Source organism: Carlito syrichta, unplaced genomic scaffold, assembly GCF_000164805.1.
Source record: "Carlito syrichta isolate Samal-C Ts95f unplaced genomic scaffold, Tarsius_syrichta-2.0.1 Scaffold304473, whole genome shotgun sequence".
Taxonomy (NCBI): domain Eukaryota; kingdom Metazoa; phylum Chordata; class Mammalia; order Primates; family Tarsiidae; genus Carlito; species Carlito syrichta.
The window spans coordinates 371,901-398,355 of NW_007248569.1; the positions used below are offsets into that span (position 1 = coordinate 371,901).

The 26,455-nt window shown below is 40.5% G+C and overlaps 1 protein-coding gene across 1 annotated transcript in view; it reads left to right on the top strand.

The window, feature by feature from the left end:
- LOC103262380 (microtubule-associated serine/threonine-protein kinase 4-like) overlaps window positions 1-26,455 on the top strand; it is a gene marked incomplete at its 3' end in the record, with an annotated part of 411,003 nt that overhangs the window by 56,320 nt on the left and 328,228 nt on the right. The window contains exon 3 of the mRNA XM_008060005.2: window positions 18,840-18,964. Coding sequence (XP_008058196.2) covers window positions 18,840-18,964 — 125 coding nt within the window. The remainder of the gene's footprint in view (window positions 1-18,839; window positions 18,965-26,455) is intronic.

Genomic DNA, 26,455 nt, shown 5'->3' on the forward strand with positions numbered 1-26,455 from the left:
ATATACCCGGAAGAACTCAAATCACTCTATAAAGAAGATACCTGCACATGTATGTTTATCGCAGCATTTTTCACAATAGCAAGAACATGGAACCAACCGTGCTGCTCATGTAACAGTTTAAAGTAATTGTTTTGGGGCCAGGTGTGGTGACTCACTCCTATAATCCCAGCACTTTAGGAAGGCTGTGAGAAATAGATTTTAATAAAGACATAGGATGGGATTAACTCAGTTTTAAGTCTTCTGACTTAGCAAGTGCCCTGCTTCCCCTGCCTCTTGTGTAGTTGAACTCTGAGGCAAGGCCAGGCAGACCAGCTTTCCTAGCACTCCTCTCATCTCTTCTCTCTCATCCCACTGTCTCTGTCTCTGTCTCTCTGTCTCTCTGCATTCAGCTGTGACCATGTGACTAGATCACTTCAAAAGAATGAGAATGGTAATGAGCGTCTCTGCCAGGGTGAGACTTTAAAGAAGTCTGAAGGGTTTCCCCACTCTCTTTCCATTTTTAACAACTAAAAATAGAGTATATCAAGGCCATCGAGAAGAGCAAAACCAGAGGAGGAATGTAGACCCCTGAATCACCATGGCAAAGCTGCCTACACTCTCATTTAGTCTGTGGGGCTTTTGTTTTGTTTGAGAAAGAGAGACAGGTTCTTACTTTGTCACCCAGGCTGGCATGATCAAAACTCACTGCAACCTCGAACTCCTGTGCTGAAGCAATCCTGCACCTCAGGCTCCCCAGTAGCTAGGATTACAGGCATGCACCACCATGCTCGGTTAGTTTTTTTATTTTTTGTAGAGTTGAGGTCTTACTAAATTGCCCGGGCTGGTCTCACCCTTCTAGTCTCACACAGTCTTCCCCTCTGCCTCCTAAAGTTCTGGGATTATAGGAGTGAGTCACCACACCTGGCCCCAAAACAATTACTTTAAACTGTTACATGAGCAGTACGGTTGGTTCCATATTCCATGGGCATGCGTTGCTTAATGATGGGGATGCATTCTGGGAAATCCATGTGAACACAGAGTGTGCAGACACTCACCTAGATGGTATAGCCTAGTACACATCTAGGCTGTATGGTCTAGTCTATTGCTCCTAGGCTACAACCCTGCATGGCATATTACTGTACTGAATGCTGTAGGCAATTGTGTATTTGTGTATCTAAACATAGAGAAGGTACAGTAAAAACACAGTATTACACTCTTATGGGACCACCCTCCTATTTGTGGTCTATTGTTGACTGAAATGTCATTATGTGGTCCATGACTGTATTTTGAAGTTTGGTGCATTTTTAAACTTTTAAAGGGCAAAGATCGTTACAATGATTATAAATGATGCTCTCTTGTGATACTCGAGTTGGGTTCTTGGCTCTTGGCCAAAGGGACACCAAAAGCCAAATCCACAAATAATTCACCCTTAAGGCTTTACTGACTTAAAAACATTCTGCTTCTATTTGCTTTACTGGTTCTTAATACTTAAAAATCTCTATACTGAGGGTACGTAACCAAGGACAGAAATTTTTTTACATTAGAGTAGTATTCTGTTTTAGAACTTTCAAAATGATGTAGTTCATCAACAATAGTTTATGAAGCCGAACAAAGTCTCCACCAATTTTTCTGAGTCACCAGGCAATAAAGAGACAATTCTGTGAGCATCTTCTTCCTGGTGAGAATGCACGACTTTTAGAAACCTTTAAAACCATTTATTGTCTTCACTGCTCCTATATCTGTTTATATCTTGGATGTTCTGTTTGCTATCCAGGTGTTCTAAATAGAAGGTGAATATTTCAGCGTGTTTCTGTAAGTGTCTGCAGTTTCTCTGTGTCAGAGTAGGATGGTCCCATGAGACCAAGACTTAATAGGACACACAGCTGTCAGCTAGTTCCTCTGGCAGATGCTGCCTCCCAGTGGCTCTCTGTCAGGGAGTTTTCTGCCTTGCTAGTAGCTTGTCTTCCATGCAGATGGTCTACTGATAAGTCATTGCCCCTTTATTTATTTTTTATTTTTATTGTTTTTTTTTTTTTTTTGAGTTGGAGTCTCACTCAGTCACCCAGACTGGAGTGCAGTGGCTGCTCCCGGCCACCGCAGCCTTGACCTGCTGGGCTCCGGCGATCCTTCCACCTCAGCCTTCCAAGTAGCCAGAATTACAGGCATGCGCTACCACGCCCGGCTGATTGTAGAGATGATTGTAGAGATTGTAGAGATGATGTCTCGCTGCCCAGGTGGGTCTCGAACCCACGGGCTCAGGCGATCCACTTACCTCAGCCTCCCAAAGGCGCGGGATTACAGGCTGAGCCACCGAGCCCAGCTCATTGCCCCTTTAACAGGCTCATAAGATGGTCCCCAGGTCCTGGGTCACCTGCTGCCTAGGGACCGTCAAGAGAATGCTACCTTGTTTGGGGCCAGGTTGTAGTAGCCTCTTGGAAGCCCAAATCTCCCCTTCAGGCATTTTGCACCAACAAAGACTTTGCACCAAATCAGGTACCCAGGGGAGAGTTAAGGAAAGAGGCCAAATGACGACTTGAAGAATTGAATGCCCTTTTCTTTTTTTTTTGAGTTGCAGTCTCACTCTGTCGCCCAGGCTGGAGGGCAGTGGCACGCTCACGGCCATCCAAGCGTCAACCTGTTGGGCTCCGGCGATCCTTCCGCCTCAGCCTTCCAAGTGGCCAGAACTACAGGCGCGTGCTACCACGCCCAGCTCATTTTTGATTTATTGTAGAGACGAGGTCTCACCAAGTTACTTGGCTGGTCTCAAACCTGTGGCCTCAGGCAGTCTACTCATCTCGGCCTCCCAAAGTGCTGGGATTACAAGCCGAGCCACCGAGCCCAGCCGAATGCCTTTTTCTTAAGCCAACAGGCAGTTGAGAGACTGGACTCTTTGTTTTTATATGCACGTGCACTCTGGATAGTGCTGGGAGCCATGCTTGTTCAGCAAATTTGACTCTCAGAAATTTGTTTTACAATCTGTGCCTGATAGGGCTTGGCAGACTTAAAATAAGATGTTTTCCATAGGTTACCCAGTTTCTCTTAAGATTCTTGAACAAAAGGTAACTTGGGCCTTAAATCACTGTTGACAAAGAATTTCAAGATTGCTAGAACAGGAAAATGCTTAGATGCAGATAAACCATTATCACCTGCCAAAAGGACTTCTGTGCCTTTGGCTGGAGGTGCTAGATGTATCAAACCAAATCCAGTAACTAAAGTTCTTCAATCCACACCCAAGAAGAGAATGTCTGGTGGTCATTTCATTTCATTTTTTGCATTGGGATCTCACTCTGTTGCCTAGGCTGGAGTGCAGTGGCACAGTCACAGCTACCACAGCCTCAAACTCCTGGACTCAAGCTACCACACCCGGCTAATTTTTTTGTAGTTTTTGTTAAGATGAAGTCTCATTTTGTTGCCCAGACTGGTCTTAAACTCCTGGACTCAAGTAATTCTCCTGCCTCGGCCTCCCAAAATGTTAGGATTACAGGCATGAGCCACTGTGCCTGACCTCTGGCATGATTTAAAAAGTTGTATGTGTCTACATATATTTCTGTAAAGAGGCTCCATATACCAAAGTAAGCTAAGGAAGACATTAACAGACACTAACCACAAATGTCTAGAATATCAGAACCCACAAAGCACAAGGCTTCCTTACCCAGTTCCTCATTTCTTATATTCCAGTGTGATTTTATGAATAATGGACTTTGGTCCTTCCTGAGAAAATGAAATGAATTTATCAAATCTATATATTAAAAACGTAAGCTGTTTTGTTCTTAAAATTCCCTTTAGAATAAGAAATCAATTTCAGTTTTTTTTTTAACATTTATCAAGATGTTGCATAGTTTGGAAGAGGCATTTTCATGTTCTTTTTTTTTTTTTCCTCCTCTTTTAGAAATTTTCTTTTAGTCCTTCCCTGAAAATCTGCTTCATCCTGATAGAAATGATTGCGGCCTGGGCACAGCTGGGCATGGTTTTTGTATCCCTCATTCACTGTATACTTTTAGATTCTGGAAAGCATGCCAGTGCTAAGCTTATTTTCTCCATTCCTTATATGTGTGGGCTGCACGAGATGAAGCGGTCTTGGTTCCCTGTGACTCTTTTGCATATATGAGGGAGCCACAATCAATGTTGAATTGATTATATTACAATTAAGAGCATGAAATACTAATTGAAATAGTAGGAAATTAGTATTGACTATTAAATCTCACAGTTAGCAGTCCTTGAGTTATTGGGGAAGAGGAGATAAGGCTGGGAAAAGTAAGACCATGGTGGCCGGCACTATTTCATTCCACACTGGAACCCAACATAGTTGGACGTGGGTAACTGGCTCTTCTGATGGCATCATCTTACTGCGTGCAGTCAAACTGCAGTGCTACTGAGGTACAAACTGCTTACCTGCTGGGATTGGTACATTACACTGTCCATGAATCCTGGATAACAGACACATGGTAGCAAGATGCTATGCAGTCGTAATTAGGGGAGATGTTGATCAGAAAGAGAATGTGGTAACTGGATTAAATGGAGTGGAGCTTAAAGATAGAAAGTGACTTGGCTGAGTAGAGAAAGCATCTTGGCATGGGATATAAGGGAGAGGGTGTGAAGTGATCTGAGGCCCAGGTTCTAGTCCCAGGTCAACCCCTAAGTGGCCATGCCTTCACTGCTACTCCTCATCTGTAAATTGGGTGGGTTGGACTCTATACTGTCAAGGACCCTTCAGACTTGAGTAGTAAATAATGTTAGCTGCCAAGGAGAGAGAGAGAGAGGAAGTCTTCGCTGAAATTAGTTTCCTTTCATTTTCTCTCACTTTCTAGACCTTACCCCTGCCCCCCTCTTCACACATACTTTTCCATTGCTGTGCTAGGCAGCCTACCTTTTTTTCTATCAGAGTTTCCACTGGGTGGGTGTCCTGTCACCGTCCTCAGAAACCAGCACATTCAGTCATCCATCTCTTGCTTAAAACTCATTTTTAGCCGGGCTCGGTGGCTCAGCCTGTAATCCCGCGCCTTTGGGAGGCTGAGGGGAGTGGATTGCCTGAGCCCCGCGGGTTCAAGACCCGCCTGGGCAGGGAGACCTCATCTCTACAATAAATAAAAAAATCAGCTGGGTGTGGTAGCGCATGCCTGTAATTCTGGCTACTCGGAAGGCTGAGGCGGAAGGATCGCCGGAGCCCGCAGGTCGAGGCTGCGGTGGCCGGGAGTGGCCGCTGCGCTCCAGTCTGGGCGACAGAGTGAGACTCCAACTCAAAAAAAACAAAAACAAAAAAACCCTCATTTTTAGCAGCCAATCAAAATCACTGGGAATGTGGAAGTTTTTTTAACTTCCTGATGCTGACTTTATGTCAGCTCCATAGGAGAAAGAGTAGGCAAAGAAATGCAAATGCCACCAACAGGGAAGTTTAAAGGTTTATAAAAATTAGTGTTTCTGATGTATTAATGACTTAGGTAGTGATAGCCTGCATTTGTCATTGTCATGTTCCATTGTCATTCAAGTACTTAATCAACACATATTGCCAGGGCTAAATTTATTTTCTTGTGTCTGCTTAGCAAGGTAATTTCTCTGTTCTTTGACAGTGCTGTCTCAGGTACCTGCTTCAGACCTGGGCCTGAAGGGACAGGGGAGGGTAAGACCCCTCCTTGCTTTTAACTCATTGCTGACTTGCTCACGGAGGAAAAACTTTACATATTTTAATGCCTATTTCCTTCTTTCTGAATAAGAACAGAGGTGGAATCATGCTACAGTGTGACTGTCCTCTCCAAAATTCAGGAGTTGCCAATTTGACAGTGTTTAGAAATGGGGCCTTTAAGAGGCCTAATGAGGCTGCTCCTTCATTAAAGGGATAAAGACCCTTTTAAAAGAGGCACACAGTAGCTTTTGGTGAGCTTGCCATTCCACCTTTTGTCTTTGGAGAATGCAGCAGGAGGGCCCTCACTAGACCAAATGCCAGCACCCTGACCTTGAATTTCCAGCCTCTAGAATTGTGAGAAATAAATTCTGTTCTTTATACATTCCCCAGTTTGTTGCAGCATTACAAACTAAGACAAATCATGACCACTATAAGTTATCAACGCTGGACCAAATTCAGCTTTAAGAAGAATTTTGCCTAAGGTAGCACAGCTCCCAGCTTCCTGGTCTCGGTAAAGGAGAGGCATGTACATATGTTAAGTAACATATATATGAACATTCATTATATATTTACATGCATGCATGTACACACTTATGGCACCCTTGGTTTTTATTTAGTGTCCCAATAATGTATGATGTGCCTGTATTTTTACCCTAAGTTACCCTGAAGGACATTAACAATTATGTATGTCACTGACCTTTTATTAAACCCCCTGAAACAAATTTCTCTGAGCTCAGAATAAGGAAAACGGGTTGAGACTGATCTGATGCATTTGAATTCTTTCTTTTGTGAAATAATAAGAGCTGGATAACCCAATGTTTCTGTCTTTGCCTTGGTTGCCAGGAATCTCAGTGCAAAGTATTTTGTTTGTCTTGTTTTTGCTTGCTTTTGACTGCAGTGGTATATATGAATAACATGAAAAATAAGGGCAAAATCATAAATCATGCACACACTCAGGGAAATGAGTCATGTCGGCCTCCTGCCTTAGATGTATAAACAGGAACGAGGCATGTGATCTTTAAAGCCCTCTCCTACATTCACATTCCATTCCAAACACCTTCATGTTACTTTTGCTGACTCTTCCACTTCTCTTTCTCGCTCCCTTGATACCATCTTATATTGTTCTTTCCTTAAAGGATGGATCACTTTTACTTTCTATTATTTGTGTACCTGTCATCCCTTTTGCTGTTTTATAAATTCCTTGAGGACTTTTTCCTTGTATCCTAAAGCAAAGCCTATGCATTGCAAATACTAATAGGGTTGCCAGATAAAATATGGGCAATTAAATTTTAATTCAGATAAACAACTAATAATGTTTTTAGTATGCTTATGTCCAGTGCAATAGTAGGGGCATACATATTCAAATGTATTTGAATTCAAATATATTTAGTCGTCCTGTATTTTTATTTAACAAATCTGGCCATCCTGTCAGGAAATGCTGGAGTGGTTTTCTACCTAGGCACTACCAGACATGTTGTTTCATAAGTACCTGCATGGGATAAATGGCAAAAGTTTAGAGACATTACTCTTAGACAGTTCTATAATCCTTGTGTGATTTTTCCCCCCAGCTACTTAGTCACATTGGAGTCAGGAGCATCTTTGTGGATGATTCCAAGCAGATCTGACATATATGGTATACTTTTTGACGTGTGAATATCTGTGTGCATATGTCCTATTGCAATGCCTTTAAGAGTCACAGTGCTCTCTGTGAAGTCAAATAATGGGAGATTAAATGCATTTAATGGAATGATGAGAAGAAAGTGACCAGGCTTTCCAGCTTGGGAGATGACCATTGGGAGGGTGATCTCACTTGGGTGAGAGCAACCAAGTGACTGACTGCCTTCTGTCACCTCAGCCCACTGATTTTCCCATAAACATGACTGAATTCTCTAAAAGTAAATGCTAAGTAGCCTGGAAAAACAGTTACTGTAAACCATGAGGCACTGGCCCTGGAGTTCATTTCATCTGAGAAGTGGTCAGTGGCTAAATGATAGGACAGAAATGGAAAGGCTGAATTCCAACCCCACACCTGCCATTAATTTTCAAGCAGTGCTGTGGCAATTGGGTGCTTGGCTTTAATTTCTCAAAAACAAGGGCATTGTTATGTTTTGTGAAGCACTTAGTGATTTTTAAGGACTTAATCCAGGGCACAGGGTTGGATAACAAAGATTTCTAGATCCTCTTGCTTTTAGATCAGGTAAAGTAAGCATTTACTAACTATCCTAGTAGGAGAGGCCAGAGAGAAGATTATACAGTTCCTGACAGATCTCTCACCTCAGAAACAGGAATCTTTAACCACTTGCCTTGTGGAGGTCTGAAGGAGACCTACTGCGTGGTGTTTTGAAGGAATATTTTATGGTTATGTTTCAGATTTCTTGTGTATTCATTGACTAATATTAAAGAGCATTTCTTGAGACAAAAATATTACACTCATCAGGGAGCATCCATAGACCTTGTTACTGAGGAAGAAAGAATTTGAAACCTACTGGAATAGACCCAGCACGGAACTGGAAACTGTTCCAAAGAAATAAATGTGACTACATTATTATGGAAATACATGAATATGTGAATTAGTCAATATATAGAAGTTTCCTTGTAAAAATAGAGAACTATTGGGTGATTTGGGCTTGTTTGGAGATTTCTGCTTGGACCAGTGATATGAAGTTCATTTTATCTCCTTTATGGCTACTTTTGTTCCTTTTGTTTCTCTTGTAAAAGTCCTGGTCCCTAACTCTTCCCTGGCCTCTGTCATAACTGTTTAGATAGCAGGCAGTTGTCAGAAACGTTTAGCATCTCAGGGCTGCCAGTGACATTTGGGTGCATACATCAAAGCATCTTGGTGTACAAAAGAGTGTTATAGAGTAGGATTCGTAATTTCTCCAAGAAGTTCGATCTTGAGTATAAAGTGTCCTCTGATGTCTTGTGGCTAATTAGTTTACTTTGAAAACATACATTGCTTCGTGGAGATGGTGGATTCTTCTGGAGATATTTTTTAGAAGAGAAAATCAATGCCAGAAGTGACATGATCTTCTCCATATAAAGTTTAAGGCCTCTGAGTCTTTTTCGTTACTGTTATAAAACAAATAATTGAACCAAACTTGAATATTCTTCTAGGCAATGTAGAACTAAATAATAGTGAAAAAAATATGATTTGGGGGATAAATGTAAGTGAGAGACAGATGGAAAGTCAATATGCACAGACTTAAGTATCTGATTCTGTAGACATTCAGTATGTTCCACATGCAGGTCATTGTGCTAGGTGTCACGTGGGACCACAAAGACAAATAAGATGTAGTCCCAGTTGACACAGAGTTTACAATGTAGTAGAGCAGGTTGTGTACCAAAATAAATGGCACTTTGTGTACATGTACCCACACAAGAAACAGGAGGTGTAATGGGGAAAGCTAAGGCTAGTAGCACCCCTGGTTGTGGATTTGATGCCAATGGTGCCAAACTGGGTAAAGGGTCCTAGAACGGGATGTGAACCACCCCTGAGCACAAACTGTGTGTTCATCACTGAAACCAAGATGTCAACTCACATCTGACTACTTTCTCACTCTGCCCTCCTGGTTTCACCTGTTGGGTGAAACAAGAATCAGGTATCCCTGAAGTGTCCGGGGCTGGAGACGATTTTATCTGACCTGAGGTTGATAGCAGGACAGAGGACCCTCGTCAGGAGGAGCCGTTTGGCAGTTGAAAGCAGAGAGGATAATAAGTCATTGTTTACTGTGGGACTTTGGATTGCTTGATGGTGTGATAGGCTCTTGATTTACATTCTAAAGTAGTTCTCATGATCACCTTCTAGGGTTTGTATCATCTTCCTCTTGTGAAATGTTTATAGGAACTGAGACTTAGAAGGTTAAGAAGCCTGACCAAGGTCACACAGCTACTACGTGATAGTAGTCGGGGCTCGGATTTAGGATTTGATCCTCATGCCTGGGGCCCAGTGGTGATGGATTTAAAATCCACAGTTTGATTTCAGGAGTTTAGAAATTGAGGTTCTTTCCAGGATTTAGAGGAAGGCAGCAAACACATTTGGATGGAGTGAAATTTTGGAAAGGATTGCAGGAACTGGACTGAGAAGTCCTGGTATGATGGAGAAGAGGAGGAGGTGACTCTTGTTCATTTGATGATTATTTGCAAGAGCGCCAGGCACACTCAGGGAGGTTTTAGAAGGTTTTAGATGAGGCAGATGGGGAGAAGCAGGAGGAGGAGGAGGAAGAGGAGGAAGAGAGAAGAGAGAGCTGACAAGTAGTTTAACAGCTGCTCCACATATCCACAAAATGACTTTGAGAAAAAATGGTTCTATTTATTTGCCGTTTCCTTCCATATATCTTGCCAGCAGCATTCATCAATATCTGTCATTTCCCAGGGGGTTTAGACATGTCTAGCAATTCATTCTACTGAATTATATTTCAATACGCGAATGGGGGGAGGCCAGATTGCAGATGTTACCTCTGACCTCTGCCCGCGATCGCTCAGACACCGCCACCACTCAGCTAGCGCCTTGGGTGCGCGCGCATAGACAGTCATTCATTCTAAGCAATGCTGCTTGGTGTCAGTTCTTGTTACCATGTTCTCATAAGAGTAGGCTCTATTTAACACTACTTTAAAAATCAATTTTGAGTTGTCACATTAGCCTTTGGTCTATACACCAGGAGTTTAGGGCCAAACTATTATTTATTTTATGATAAAAATTTTAAATCCAGACAACCACCTCCTGAAGCGCGACTGCCTTGGCGCTCTAGGTGCAACATGGAGTTGGTGGCCAGGGCTGGGTCTCACTGCAGAATGGGAGAATTTGCCAGGTGTTGGTACACCGAGAGGTAGTGATGTGCTTGTAATATTAGAAACATTTCAGCTTACCAAGCATGATTACATGTATTAACTTACTTGATCCTAATATCTGCCCTTAGAATTTGACTGAGAGTGGGGATCTTGTTGGATAAGAAGAAATATTGCTTCTTTATGAACAATATAAGGGAATGCCAAGAACGGCCAAATATATTTCTTTGTAAGTAAGGCTGAATTATTGCCAATGTATGTTACCGTTCTTGTCCTTTAACCACAGGATGGCAAGAGAAACAGGGTGTGGCTATCTGTGACTGAGGGCAAAGAGACTCCATCACCTCTGACTTACCTTGTCATGGTCAACGCACCAAAAGTTACTTTTGATTTAAAACTGCAGTGCAGTTGACAGTGGCCGTGGCAGCTTGAGGTTCTGCTCTATAGCTTCACAAGTCATAGTTTCATGGCTTGTGTGGAGGTTTTGGTTTCTGTATTGTAGGCACGTGTACCCTGTTATTTCTCACCAGTTCCTAGCTCTCTCACAGATGGAATTGGGCTTTTAGTGACACCTTAAAACATTTGTCAGGTGTCCAGTCTGTCTGGGCTTGCCTAGAGGAAACTGTTACCTTCTGATACCTGTCCCCTTGCTATGAGCTTCCTTTAAAAGCGTTCCTCTGACTTTGTCACCAGGCTCTCGAAGTTAGTGATATTGCCGTGGCATTCTGTGTTCTAAAAAGTGAAATTGGGCATCTCTGGTGCATTTGAGTCTTGTGGCAAAGCAGGTGGTTCATTTGATTAAGACCTGGAGGTCCCACTGGCCTCACCCTGATCTGAATACCAGCCTCCCAAAATACATGCATGCTCTCTTGATCCAGTCTGCAGTTTCCTTTTCAATTGGAGATTGCAGGCTAGTAGGCAGTGATGTCTTTAAGGACTTAGGGTCAAGGCTCTGCTTTGGAATTCTCTAGTGTGAGTATACACACCACTTCCCTCACCCTCCCAAAGGCTAGAATAGAGCTCAGTGTAGGAGCCTGTGAACTTCTGCACTCTGTGGTCACGGGTCTATTGGTTTCTCAAACATATTTATTTATGCCATTAAGAAGAATGATCTAGCAGCATTGTTGATGTTGTCTAGGCACAGTCATTCTTTTGCAGTGAGGACAAGAAATTGGAAGTCAGTCACCCATGTGAGCGGAAAGATGAAAGCACCCATGTCTCTGTGTTGTAGGAACACCGCTGAAGATGAATAAAGGGAGGCTGTAATTGCCTGTGAGGACAAGAGTCATGATGACGAGGGAGCAAATGTTTAGGAGCAAGCAATGGGGCATAGAAGAAGAATCTCTTGGCGGGATGGAGTTAGGGCAATGACGGCTGAGTCATGAATTCTGCCCAGGCTCAGCCAGTGACTTTTCGTGGTCTTTGCCCTTTCTTTATTTCTCAGGTTTGGCGGATCTTAAAAACCTCATTTCCCCTGACTTATAAATGATTGGAAGGGCTTATGTTAAGTGTAATTTGCAAAAGCAGGTGGTGATAGAGTTAATGTGGATACCTCCTTTTGGACAACAGAAAAGATCCTCATGTTTTTTCCAGTGGTTTTGGCCAAGTAAAGTGGGGAAGTGGGCTAAATATTGTGGTAAAATATGCATAACAAAATTTGCCATTTTAACTATGTTTAAGCATATAATTTAATGGCATTAAGAACAACCATCACCACTATCCAACTCTAGAACATTTTCATCATCTTAAACTGAAATTTTGTAGCCATCAAACAAGGACTCCCCATTCTCCCCTCCCTACAGCCCCTGGAAACCACAGTTATACTTTCTGTCTCAATGTAATTTGACTATTCCAGTTATGATTATACAACATCCGACCTTTTGTGACTGACTTATTTCATTTAGCACGGTGTCTTCAAGATTCATCCATGTTGTAGCATGAATCATAATTTCCTTTTTAAGGCTGAATAATACTACATCGCATATATTGTCGCATTTTGTGTATCTATTCATCCCTAGATAAACACTGGAGTCGCTTCCACCTTTTGGCTATGGTGAATAATGCTGCTATGAACATGGGTGTGCATATATGTGTTTGAGCCCTTGCTCTCACTTCCTTTGTGTATATACCCAGAAGTGAGATTAACCAAGGGAGATTTTACTAGATGAGGAGAAGGGAGAATGGTAGGAATGTCCTTCCATTTTAGTGGGTGTGAAGTTTCTGGAGTAGCTGTGAGAGCTTCAGTACATGCCCAATGAGCAGCAGGCCGATAGCCAAAACCTATGAACCTACAGACTTATAAAGATAAGCCCATGAACAGTGGCCTGGATAAAGAAAATCTGGTACATATATACCATGGAATGCTATGCAGCCATAAAAAGAACAAAATTCTGTCCTTTGCAGCAACATGGATGCAGCTGGCGTCTGTCATTCTAAATGAATTGTCACAGAAATAGAAAAATTGAATACTGCATGTTCTCACTTGTAAGTGGAATTTAAACACTGAACACACGATGTTTGAGAGTGGGAACAACAGACACTGGGACTCCCAAAGAGGAGGGAGTGAGGAGGTAAAGGGTGGAAAAACTACCCATTGGTTACCATGCCCACTATCTGTGTGATAGGCTCAACCGAAGCCCAAACTTTACCATCACTCAATATACCTGTATAGCAAAACTGCACAGATATCCCTTGAATCTAAAAAGAAAGAATAAGTGGAATGTAAGGTATAGGATGAGAGAGTAAGGTCTGGCAACAGAGCATGTGGCCCAATCTGCCTGCTCATAGTATCAATACAGAGCCACCCTGCATCGCTCTTTCTGTTCCCAGACCCTTAGCTTCTGTAGTGCTACCCTGTTCTCCTTCCCTCCCATATATGGCTCTCCTACCCCCTCATCCCCAAAACTCTCAAGGGCAACACGTTGGCTACCCCACCTTCCCTTTATTTCTAAGTTGGTACCTTAGAGGAATAAACACATTTTTTCAGAGTCCTCATGTATAATTGAGCACCAGAAGCCATATGGAAAGAGTGCTTTGTTATGTAGTTATTAGGTCTTATTTTTCCTTTGATGTCCTGCTTGTAGTTTAAGAGAAATAACCCAAAATGCAAGACTGTGGACTGTCTACTAAATCTATGTTGCACTTCAGGTGATATGGAACTTTTTTTAATGGAAGCTTTCAAATCTAGTCAGGCACCATTATTCCCCGATGATAAAGTAGATCTCCAAAGGCTATATTTAATTCTTTACATGGCCATTCTGCTAAAATTATTGCTGACTTCGTATTTTCCTACTTCAGAGGGATACTTCCAGCTTTGGGGTGCTTTGAAAGCATGCATCTCGTGTTTGAAAACCTGCATTTATGAAGTTTCTGCTTCTTGTTCCTTGGAATTTAGTATGGAAACAAAGGAGAACGCATTTCAGGAGAGGTCATATGTAGTCTAAATAGAACCAACACACAATCTAAGTCTAGGTTCAATCTATTTATTTTAATATACTTATAATCATAAAAGCCTATAAAACTTCCACTCTTACTCTGTTACGTAGAAGCCCCTTGGCTAAAATAGTAACAATAACCAGTTTAAAAAGTCTATTCCCCGGCTTCGTGGCTCAGTGTGTAATCCCAGCACTTTGGGAGGCCAAGGCGAGTGGATTGCCTGAGCCCGCAGGTTCGAGACCCACCCAGGCAACTTGGCGAGACCACGTCTCTACAATAAATCAAAAAAATTAGCCCGGTGCTGAGGCGGAAGGATCACCGGAGCCCAGCAGGTCGAGGCTGCAGTGACCAGGAGCGTGCCACTGCACTCCAGTCTGGGCGACAGAGTGAGACTCCAACGCAAAAAAAAAAAAAAGAAAAAGTCCATTCAAACTACCCATACCTCTGTGGTTGAGTTCTTGTATCAGTCTGATCAACCGATTTCAGTCTTAATACAGACTTCTGTTTATTGCCTCTAAATGTCTGGTTATGTCAGTAGAAAACATTTGATAAATGTTTTAATAAACATCAGTGGAATTTTAGAACCGCATTTCCAAAGACCGCAGGGCTGATCAAAGTTCCAGTTGGAACAATGAGCTCAATTCAGAATTAAAATAGAGCAGCCAGATTGCTAGGCGAGCTCACCTCTCATACAACAAATTGGAAATCGCATTATCCATTAATTTCCACCCTGTGCAGCTGAATCATGCCATTGACAGATGCTAATTTTCTTAAATTGTAGGCAGCAAATGATGCACAAATACAACAGCAACCCACTTTTTAGAGGCTCTTGATGGTCATCAAAAAGTGAATTTATATAAAGTGTGATGTAATCACTATTGACTGTGGTACTATGCTAGCGCCGTCTAATGACTGCCTTAAATCCGTCTGTTGTCCTCTTTTCCCTATTAACACGAATGGGGGTCTAGGCAGGAAGAAAACATCCCGTGTGTTGAGTTAACAGATCCTCCATTCTAGTACATTCATATAATTCCTTAGGATAAGACCTATGCAAGAAAAATGACACCTAAAACCTAACCCATCACAGGATTTTAAGCATTTTACTGAATATGGGCATCGGTGCTTCCTGATTTATTTTTTCCAGTAGCTTAACGAAATTTTATTATGATAACAGTTCCTCTTTTTTCCTGTTCTCCATCAAACCTTTACCCTGGCTCCATGCTTCCCTATCCAGGACCTTTGGTGTCTCCCCACAATCGCCCAGAACCCTGGGGATCCCTGACCTGGACCTTGGGACTACCATCTGGAGGCGTGGAAGGAATGTGCCTGGCTAGTTTGCCATGTTAGGATATGTAACATGTTTTTTTTCTAGGAATCCTTAAAAGCACTGTAAGTATGTATAGAAATGAATAGTGTATAATTCAATACAAGCTCATATACCTACCAGCTAGCTTTATCAAAGCTTAATATTTGTTACATTATTCAGGTAGATTTAAAAAAATTTAATATTAAATTTATGAAAGCCATCGGTCAACAGTAATTCTTCACTTAAACTTTTAAGTTGAACTAGAAGACCCTATCCTTCCCTTAAGTAATTTTTAAAATAATAAAATATTTTAGAGCTAGCATATTCCTCTCTGCATCCATCCCTTATTTTCTCTGCCAGAGATAACTAAAAGTCTGAATTTGCTGTTTGTCACTTCCAAGTAGAAATATTATTTAGTTTAATATTTTTCAATAGTATTATTTTCGTGTAACCTGGCCTAGGAAGTAGAGAAGCAGGTCTTATGATGATGTGAATGGTGGTTGTATATTGACTGTTTTCCATGTCCTAGCTTGAGTGGCTTAAGTGTATTATCTCCTTTAATCTATCTACCACCTTTTAAGGCTTTATCCCCATTTTAGAGATAGAAATATTGAGGCTTGGAAGTTATATAAGTTGCCCAACTACACATGACTGGTAAGAACTGGGTTGCAGGGTCATATATGTCTGATTCCAAGCCTAGGGCTTGAATTACTCTGTTTCCATCTTTCCAGATGGTTTCTCTCTAGATAACATATATTATTTTTATTTTAAATATAGAATCAGCCTCTCTTAATTTGTAACTTGCTTTTTTACCTAATCATATGTGATTAATATTTTACCGTGGTCGAGTAGGCCTTGAAGTCAGAATCTGATTTTGCCCATTTTCTTAACTGTGTGCCCTTGCCTAATTATGTAACCTCTCTGGATTAAGAATAGAGATAACACCTCCCTCATGGGGTCGTTTGGATGTTATAGTGCCTGGCTTATAATAAGGCCTCGATGTTTTTTAGCTATTATGTTACACTTAACACATGAAATTTAGGAAAATGATCTGTTTGATGGTATTCTTCCTATCTAGACTTGATCAAGTATTATTCCAATAGTATAGTTTAACTGCATTTCAGTCAACAAACATTTATTGAACATTTATCAAGTGCCAGGCACTGGGAATACAGAAATGAATAAATCTATTTTCTCACATCAGGGGGATAATAATTAGTTGCTACTAAAGAAGGAGACTTGTTTGTAGAATTCTTCAGTGAGCAAAAATACTTGGCCTTAAAATATTTCCATTATTACATTAAATTCTCCAAGTGTGTGTATATCTACCACCATCTTTCTTTAAAACAAAGCATCTGGGGCAGAATAGCAGTGAGGCCAGAGTAGATTCTCTCCATCATGTAAACCTTGACATCATGTAGCTTCTATACCTCCTCTTATCATACCTCTTTCCAAAACACGAGCAAAGAAGAAACAGATCATAACATATAGGAAAAGACCTAGGAAGGAGAAGAAAAAAATATCTATGGATTCAGATGACTGGAGGCTGATATGTTTTTAACAAGTAACGTCCTTCAAATTGTGAGTTAATTCCGTGTTAAGGAAACCATTTATTCCTATCATTCTGATGCTGCATTGCCTAATGCAGTCTGTAGTTTTTCTGCTCTTCCTCATTAATTTCCTACTTTTGGGTCTAAAGGGCACCAATTTCTCAAAGTTCTTCTTAGTTCAGCTTTTAGTTCACATTTCAAAATAAGGCAGTGAAAAAAATTAAAGTTCTAGATTTTAAATGCAGCATTCCTTATACAAAAATATGTCTGAATGTTTTTGCATTAGAACCCCAGAGGGTAATTATATTTGAATTTTCAGTGATAGTGTTTGTTTCAATTAATTGACATTTGCGATATATATTTGCTTAGAAAAGGTCAATCTGGTATGTGGTCAGGAACAGGTGACAAAAATCAGTATGATCACATTTTGCAAGAAAATATAGGTTGTAGAAAGAAAGTCTGAAGGAAAATCACTAAAGTGTTGATAGTGGTTTTCTCTGGCATGGTCATAGTGATTTTTGTTCCTTTGTATATATTTGCATTTTCTTCTTGCAAATTGAGAGAAACTCACTCTAAGTAAAAAAATATTCATTGTTACTATTAATATGGCTAAATAGCTAACATTTACTGAGTGCTTTACTTATAAAATTCTCCAATCTCTTCAATACTTTTACATAGTTTATTTCTATCATCCCCATTTTAGAGACAGAGAAACCAAGACCAAAAGAGGTTGACTAACTTCTTTCCTTAGTGTCATTCAGCTACAGGGCAACAACTCCAAAGCAGATCTAGTTTTTCTCCAGAGTCTGTGCTTTCACCATATAATAAGACAGTGAAAGAACAAATTTGGCAAAATCAGCTATTTTTTCCTTTGCAACTAAAATATAAATGTCTGAAAACACTTGAATCGAAGAAAGCATTGGACCTCTTAACACGGACATTTGACAGGAGATGCCCCTAGCTCCTGTGCTTTGACTGTGCTGGTAGTTAGCATGTACAGTAATGGCCAACTAGTTAGCATACCGCCATAGTTATTAACCAGCGCAATATGTTTGTGAGGTGCACGCCTGAGGGAAGAACAAGGAACAGATGTCATTCTGCTGCAGGGCCCCCAGTGATGCATTCTGCATTTCCTCATGATTCCGAGGGAATAAAGCTGGCGTCCCCAAACACAGGGCCTCAGACAAGATTCTGGGAGTTGCCTGCTGCTGTCTTTTCATGGTCTCTGCATTGTCTGGGAAGGAAATGCCCAGTCGTCCTTTCATCATTTAATAAATATTTACTGAGCACATATTATGGCAGGTCATTATGCTACTATTAGGGCAAAGCGGATAAAAATCAAATATGGCCTCTGCTTTTACTGACCTTCATTACTATGTGAATATTCATATCCATTCGAACTTTCCTGAAGCCTCATTTCTTGTGTGTTGATACTGGTGAAGTCCATGTACCAAGGAAGTAACATAGTGTGAAGTGGTCCAGCTGCTTGACGTTTAAAAGCATACATGTATAATATGAGAGTTCAAGGTTGATGGAAAGTGCTCGGTGAACCTAGACTGACAATGATGTCCTGATTTATGCCAATGGATACAATTATGTATCCCACGGACATGGGTGGATGGCCATCTACACTTCAGGGCTGAGGGTTGAGTCACCAGCCCCATTTCACCTTGAAAGAATTCCACTTCCTTTTGTTGGTCATGATCGCCACTTGGTAGATTCTTTTCTGATTGATTCCCAGACCACTTTCCCTTGTAGATCTTTTCAAAGAACATTTACAGGCGCACACGCTTATTTCTGTGATGCTGGGGATGTTCCCTGTATTTACATATCTTTAACATATTCCCATGGAATAATGGAATAGGCAGACCAAAAAAAAAAAAAAAAAAAATCTTCCTGCCTTGGTGATGCTGCACAAGGCAAGAGATGAAGAAGGGATTTACTTGGGTTTGTGTGGGAAGTCAGGGACAGAACCCGCACTGGATCGCCAGACTTAACTGGAACAATTTTTCTCCTGTTGCTATGAATAAGGGTCATTACTGAGAATGGCAGCAGCAATGCAGAGCAAGGCTGGCCAGAAAAAGCCCCGCCCCGACCCCCTCTCCGCTATGAAGTTACACTTGTCTGCCTGCCACTGACATTGTCTTCTCTTTAACCCCACCAGGGCGGTACCTGCTTCCCAACCCAGTGACAGGACAGGCCTGGCCAGCCTCGGCGGAGACGTCCAACCTCGTGCGCATGCGCAGCCAGGCCCTGGGCCAGTCGGCGCCTTTGCTCACGGCCAGCCTGGTGAGTGTCGCGGGCACCGGCGAGGAGGGGGCTGCAGCTCGCCGCCTCCCTGGGGGCTATTGAAGTGGATTGGTTCAACTAGATTTAAACCCACCCACGTGGCATGTCAACCACAGGTTTGGCGACGTGAAATCCCTTGCATTCACCGTGCTAATTTCCATGCTCCTCCCCCAAATTGGGAGTCTTTTTTCTTAATTGGGCCCCTCTCTACCCCCCCCCAAAAGAAAGGAAAATGTTTCTAGGTTTTTAAAAACTTCTTATTGGAAGATAATTCCAAACTTACAGAATAGTTACAAGAATAAGGAAAATACTTAGAACACCAGTTTATCCTTTATCTAGATCTAATTAACATCCTACCTATCCCATTTGCTTTATTTGTTGCTTTCTCTGCGTGTGTATGTAAATATGTACATGTGTGTGTATATATGTATACATACACATAAATATGGTTTTTTGAATTAGTTGTGAGTAAGGTATGTATATATGTCATAGTCTTTTGTTACCAGTTATCAGCTTGAGGAAATTTATGACTGATATATGCCCATTACCTACTTAGCCATCTGTATTTCAGTTTTATCAATTGACTCATTAATACCTTTATAGCATTTTTCCTCCTCGAGTGCAAAGCCTAATAGATCCTCTAGGGTCATGTATTGCATTTAATTGTCCATCTCTTTAGTCCATCTTAATCTGGATTGTTTCTACAGCCTTTCTTTGTTTTTAATGACATTGACATTTTAAAATAATTTTTAAAGGAACTATAACTCATATTTGTCTGCTTCCTCACAGTGAGATTCATGGTTTTTTTTGCATTCCAGGAGAGAATACAGCACTGGTGATGTCATGTCATATCAGGGCATGAGGTCCACAGTCTTAAGGTGTCCATCTGCCCTTCATTGTGATGTTAATTTTGATCATCCAGTCACGGTGTTGCCCAGTTTCTGTGCCATGGTTATACCTTTCTCTCCTGCAGTCTATAAGCTGTGTGTGTAGCAATACTTTCAGGCCATGCAAATATGCTTTTCATCAAAGTTTCCCCCTAGATTCAGCATCCATGGGTGATTCTTATCTGGGCCATTTTTTTCTATGATGTTTGAAAATGGTGATTTTTATGACTCCGGTGCTCTCCATATTTACCAGTTGGCACACAGCATGCATATTTGTGTATTTGTTAGCAGCATGGACTTGCACATTCTTATTTTTTCCATCAATGTAGACCTTTATTTTTAACATGATGCTTACCAGGATTTTTTTGGTTTTGTTTTTAATTTTGCTGGTGGGCTCCTTACTTTTTTGCTTTAACCTTAGGCTCAGCTTAGAAGTCTGTACAAGATACTTTTGCATTGGTGGTAGGGTTGTATGGCATGGAAATAGATTTTAAACACCTTTTATTGATGAAGATGCAAATAATATATGTCAATATATTATGGTATCTTGTAATGTGTTGGTGATAAATTATGTTGAATATTTGCGAATCAGGTAATAATGCACAGAGATTTGATTTAAGTCAACACTCTAGTCCAGCTTTTGCCATTAAATTGCTATATTAACTTTGGTAAGTCACTAAGTTTCTCAAATTCTATCACCTCTTCTGCACCGGCAGGATGAGAAGAGGTATTAAACAGTCTGTGAAGTCCCTTTCAACTCTGGAATTTCCTGGTTCTCCTTTTGGAATAATGAAGATTCTGAATGTGTAGAATGAGTATCTCCAAATAAGTTTCTTTCAGGACATTTTCTGACTTCAAAATTGACTATTTAAACCAAAGTTCATTTTTTTCCTCTCATGAAAATATTAGAGCTTAATGTTTAAAGATACAGTTAAAAGGATGGTAGGTAGTATCCCATCCCCAAGTTCAAAGTGACTTTTTCTCCTTGAGCAATTGTATTAACAGCTTGTTTTACTCTTATCATTTACTATTATTTAAGGAAAGAGAAAAAACACCTCACAATTCATGATTTTTTTTTTTTTGGAGTTGGAGTCTCACTCTGTCACCCATACTGGAGTGCAGTGGCATGCTCCAGGCCACTGTAGGCTCGACCTGCTGGGCTCTGGCGATCCTTCCGCCTCAGCCTTTCAAGTAGCTGGAACTACAGGTGTGTTACCATGCCTGGCTAATTTTTTTTTTATTGTAGAGACGAAGTCTTGTTAGGTTTCCTGGGTTGGTCTTGAACCCGTGGACTCAGGCAATCTACTCGCTTCGGCATTCCAAAGTGCTGGGATTACAGGTTGAGCTGCTGATCCCGGCCTGTGATTTTTTTTTTTTATTAATAGAAGTGTTTTTTTAGCCATTGCAATATTATTCTTCACATGTAAATAGAGATCCTATATTGCCAAGTAAATAATTCTGATTAAAACAACACTGTCACAAAGTAATATATCTTATTACCTAATATTGGTAGTCACATAACCAGAAACAAACTGATTTATTCATTGATGAAATGCATGTAGGGTGGGTGACCTAAGATATTTGGTGACAGGATGTTATATAAAGGTAACTATTAATAGAAAACAGGAGAAGATTATCCCCCCCAAAAGCATCAGATGACATTCTTATAAGAATTACTTAAAGTATTAACTTGTCCTCCTGCAAGTTTTTATGTTTATAGTATTTACATAAGATTAAAACTGGGGAAAGTGGTGAAATACTATGTAAAGCAAACTTAAAACAGTACCTGGCATATAATAAGTCTCAAATGTTAACAGTATTAATATTTCTGTTATTAGTATCATATTGTAGATAAGCTTGAGCAGAAAGCCAGAATGTGATTGGCTATTTACACTAGAAAGCAAAATTTTAAAATTTAACACTCATCATATCTTTCCCTTTAGAAGTTTCATTAATTCATAGTTGTAATCTATGGAAAATGATTCCCCCCCCACCTTCTATTGTGTTAAAAGCAACCCCCCAGAGCAGAGCTACCAGGCAGAACACCTTATTGTTGATGTGTCCAGATTTCTATGCCATGTCACTTATTTCTACATGTCACTCAAGTACATAGTAATGATCTTGACCTTTCCAGCTTTTGGTACCTTTTTTTTTTTTTTTTTTTTTAGTTGTAGTCTCGCTCTGTTGCCCAGGCTGGAGTACAGTGGCACACTCATGGCCACCCCAGTGTTGACCTGCTGGGCTCTGGCGATCCTTCCGCCTCAGCCTTCCAAGTAGCCAGAACTACAGGTGTGCGTTACCATGCCCGGCTAATTTTTTGATTTATTGTAGAGACGCTAAGTTGCCCAGTCTGGTCTCGAACCCGCCAGCTCAGGCAATCCACTTGCCTCAGCCTCCTAATATGCTGGGTTTACAAACTGAGCCACCGAGCCGGGCCTTTTGGTACCCTTTGTAAAGTCATACAGCTAAAGGAACATTAAAGTTAATCTGTTTCCCGGTTCTACCACATTTGGATTGGTTATATTTAAGTTATATCTGCCAATTTCAGCAAACAGATTTGATAGAGAATGGTGTTGAGCAGATGGGAATGTATACCTTTCAGAACTCTTTCTTTTCCTTTTTTCCTTTTTTTTTCCTTCTTCCAAACACGGTGATGTTTATGGAGGTGCATTGTGCGATAGAACATTCCTCACACAGATTCGTCTTCTCCTCCTTCTTCCTATCCCTAACCCATGGCCTCAGTTTTAGAGCTCTGATCATCCTTCCCCCAACTCCCTTCACATTTATCATGGTAAACTTTTGTTTTTGTTCTTTGTGTTTATGCCTAATGTTTCCTTGCTAAACTGCAAGTTCTCTGAGGGCAGAATTCTTTGTCTGATTTGACTTTCTTTCTACTCCTCACGACTCTTAGCATAATGCCTTGCATGTAGGAGGCATTCAGTACATAATGTTGAAGGGACAAACACTCATGGAAAAGTGACAGATTCCTTTAGTTGCAAGGTGAGAGTGATGGTGTAATTCTGCATGCTGTAATGGGTGACCTAATAAGACCATCCATCTAAAACCCCTATGGTGTTGCTGTTCAGTGTGCATCTTCCAATTGCAATTAGCCTCAGAGTTCATGTAATAGACCAAATTCCGTTTAGTTCTACATAACTGCTCAAAAAATACAGTGGCAAAATTTTGAAGAGATTATCCGTGTCTATGTTCAAGGAAATTTCATTACTCTGCTTTTAAGCAGTCATGCGGTCACATGGGTTTAAACGTTTTGATGATTCATTAAATAACTTAGTTGAAGGGATATGTGTGTTCAAGTGTGGAGGAACTGGAAAAATAAGGAATCAAAGTGGTGCATGTCCAGATGACAGCGTTACACGTGATATAATAATTCTCTGCTCAGTTGCAGCCAACATACGTTTCAGAAAAGTGTAGCCCCTCAACCTGAGAAGTATTAATATGTTAGTAAGATATAAATGAAAGCCCTGAGGTTTGTTAGATATGAATTTTAGTGAATGCATGACCTATAGTGATTTAAATGCCATAGGCAAGCTTGAAGGTAATACTAACTACCTTCTCAAGGAGGAGATTAATTCCTAGCCTGAAGTATCTAGTTTTCCTTGGCAATGCTAAATGTAGTTGTGTTCCCTCTCCCAGACACATTGGGCATTTCAGATAAATGGCATGTTGCCAATTCATCCTAAGTAGCCTGGTAGCTGGCAGAATACATGCTCAGCCAGTGTCCGCCTGCTGGGACACCAGCCGGGAGTGCTGATGAAGTGTCAGATGTATACTTCATATACATTAATCTGAAGAAGGAAAACTCATTTTCCCATTTGCTTCCTCTGTCTTTCTGTCCCTCCCCACACACATGGGTAGTTTATCAAAGAAGTCATAGTCGTCAAAAGCAGGGGGATTTATACAGATGCTGTTTTCTGACAAGAAAGATGGAAATTTCAGGGGGGCAAAAGCCGGACCAGTGGTAACTTATTTCTTTGTAGGAAAATAAGGTTGTAAGCTTTGATGACTGAAGTTTAGAAATGGCATATGTGGCCGTCATCAGAAATACTCACTTTTGCACTTTGGAGTAATAGATGGATGGCAAAAGCACTGTAAAAACTAGTCTCCAGTATTTTCTCGAATTTTCTGTTTGATTGGAACCCACGCCTCATCCGTTTGGCTTATGTGAAGGCCCCATTCACACCCCTTGTCACTGAGGTCTTCCTTGACCAACCTGTTCAGACTGTTCCCTCTATTGCTGTTGCACACCTCACCTTTTTCATTTTTCTCCATAGCTTTGTCCCTTTCCAGTATACTACATCATTTGCTTATTTTAGTATCTGGCTCTTACTACCGTAATGTAAGTTTCATGAAAGCAGAGATAATTCTGTTTTCTCAGTTATCTCTCCAGTGCCTAGAATAGTGCCTGGCACCTAGTAGGTGCTCGGTGAACTTGTGGAACGCATGCACCTGTATTTCTTTTCTGTACATTTTCAGTGCCCTAGAGTGCATTCCTGTATATTGATGTTTTTGTTTTTAATCGGTGATAAATTTATTTTGGCTTGTATTATGGAGCCTAACTAAGAAGCTATTCTTCAAAGCCAGAGAGAAATTAACTATAGAAACCTTATCCAGGAATTAAGCTGCAATTGTTCAGTTGGAAAATGAAAATGAGAAGGAAAAGCAGAGCGATTAAGAATATGGGCTGCTTCAGATCAACTCCAGGTTCTTCCATTTATTAACCTCAGTTAGGGTGATAAGCCTCAGTTCCTTCACCTGTGAAATGGGACTAATGGTTATAGTCACCTCATAGGGTTATTGTAAAGATTAAATGAGTAAAGTCTTGTGCAGTACTTTGCACGGTACCTGTCACTCAAGAAATGCTGTCATCAGTGTTATTGAAGTTGGTGGGAAAAATGTTTCTTGGAGGTGGAGAGCTAAGTGTAGCTGGGATGGTATTATCAGAAGGGAGGAAAACAAGCATTTTTTGTTAGATAATTTGATTTCAGGTGGGAGCTTTACCGTTTTGTCTTTACCTTTCATGATGGTGGACTAGCTTGTTGTTTCTTACTTCCTTGTCTTTACTCGAAATTCCAAATACTGTTTTTTAACTTTTAAATATTAGGTTAAGTGGTATAATTTTATGTTTCTTTAGTGGCTGTCTTTTGACACTGTATCCATTTCTTTTAATGAAAAAATTATATTTTATGATGTACTATAAATATTAAAACTAAACTATTTAAACTGTAATTTATTCAGAGAGCCTTGATGAATATTCATCTTTTCCATTTGCAAAAAATGCATTATCAGGAGTCAAGGAAAATTTACTAAACGTATGCAAAAGTGTATTTTTCTTCTTTAATTCATTCAGAATGTAGAGACATAATGTCAGCATTTATTTAGGGCACAGATTTTATTTGCAGTCATTTAATATTATATCAATACTTCATTAGCCTTATAGCTCAAAAACCTGATCTGAAGTCCAATTAGTTAACTCCAAGAGAGTGTCTGTTAAATATTGATACAGGAACAGTTTGAATGCCCTTGGATAAGTTGCTTAACAAAAGTTGTAGAATGCATCTATGAATTAGCATTTCTCCGTGGCCATTATGACTCAATTTAAAGACTGCATAATATTCCAATGTTCTATAGATTTGTCATAACTTATTAAACCATTTCCCCCTTCAGATTATTTCCAGGTTTTTTCTACTGCAAATAATTGTGGTGAGTGGACTTTTAATAAGCTCTTGTTCACCTCTAATTATTTCTTCTGGTAGATTCTTGGAGTGGGATTATTGGGGCAAAGATTATGAATGTTGTTGAGGTTCTCCATAGTTTTTGCTAGATTGTTTCTAGGAATGCTGTACAGGTTATACTTCTGTATTGGGACAGCACATCTCACTGCACTCTGGTCAGCAGTCAGTGTAGGCTTCTTAAAAACTTTGCCGGCTTGTTTGGTAAAAAATCATGACTCTTTTAAAGGTATGCTTTAGTGACGCTGATATGGTTATTGAGCACATTGAACTCTTACGCTAGAGCCAGCAGATAAAGCAAATATGAAATTCAGGTTATCTATGCTTCTTCCCCTGACATCTCCCTTCTGTTCCCTAAATCAGCTTGCCAAACCAACTGTTGGTAACCTGTATTGCTCTTGGGATACAGGAACTGCTGAGTGTGATTACAGTGTGTGTAGCTGAAGGCATTATTCCACAGTTCAGAATTTTTTTCATCTGGAAAGTAGTAATCTCAATGGTGAAATAGTGCCTTCAGCTGTGGACATTATAATCAGAGTCTCTGGAGTGCTTGTATTCCAGGAGTAATACATCTCTTAGTTATTACCCTCTGAGCTAGATTCTGTTTATAGTGAAGGGATGAATTTTCATAACTCAGTGCTGAAATAGCAATAGGGAGCCCTGAGCAGATTATTATAGGTCAGGCCTAATCCATGAAGATAAATCTCATTATAGGCTCACCTGGGCCCATCCACAGAGTAGCAGGTTTAACATGAGTCTGTAAATCAAAGATCAGTTTAAGAATGAAGTATAAAATCCTCACTGTAATCCAACTACTGTCTTTGTGAAGAGATACTCTAACTACACATTCTTAC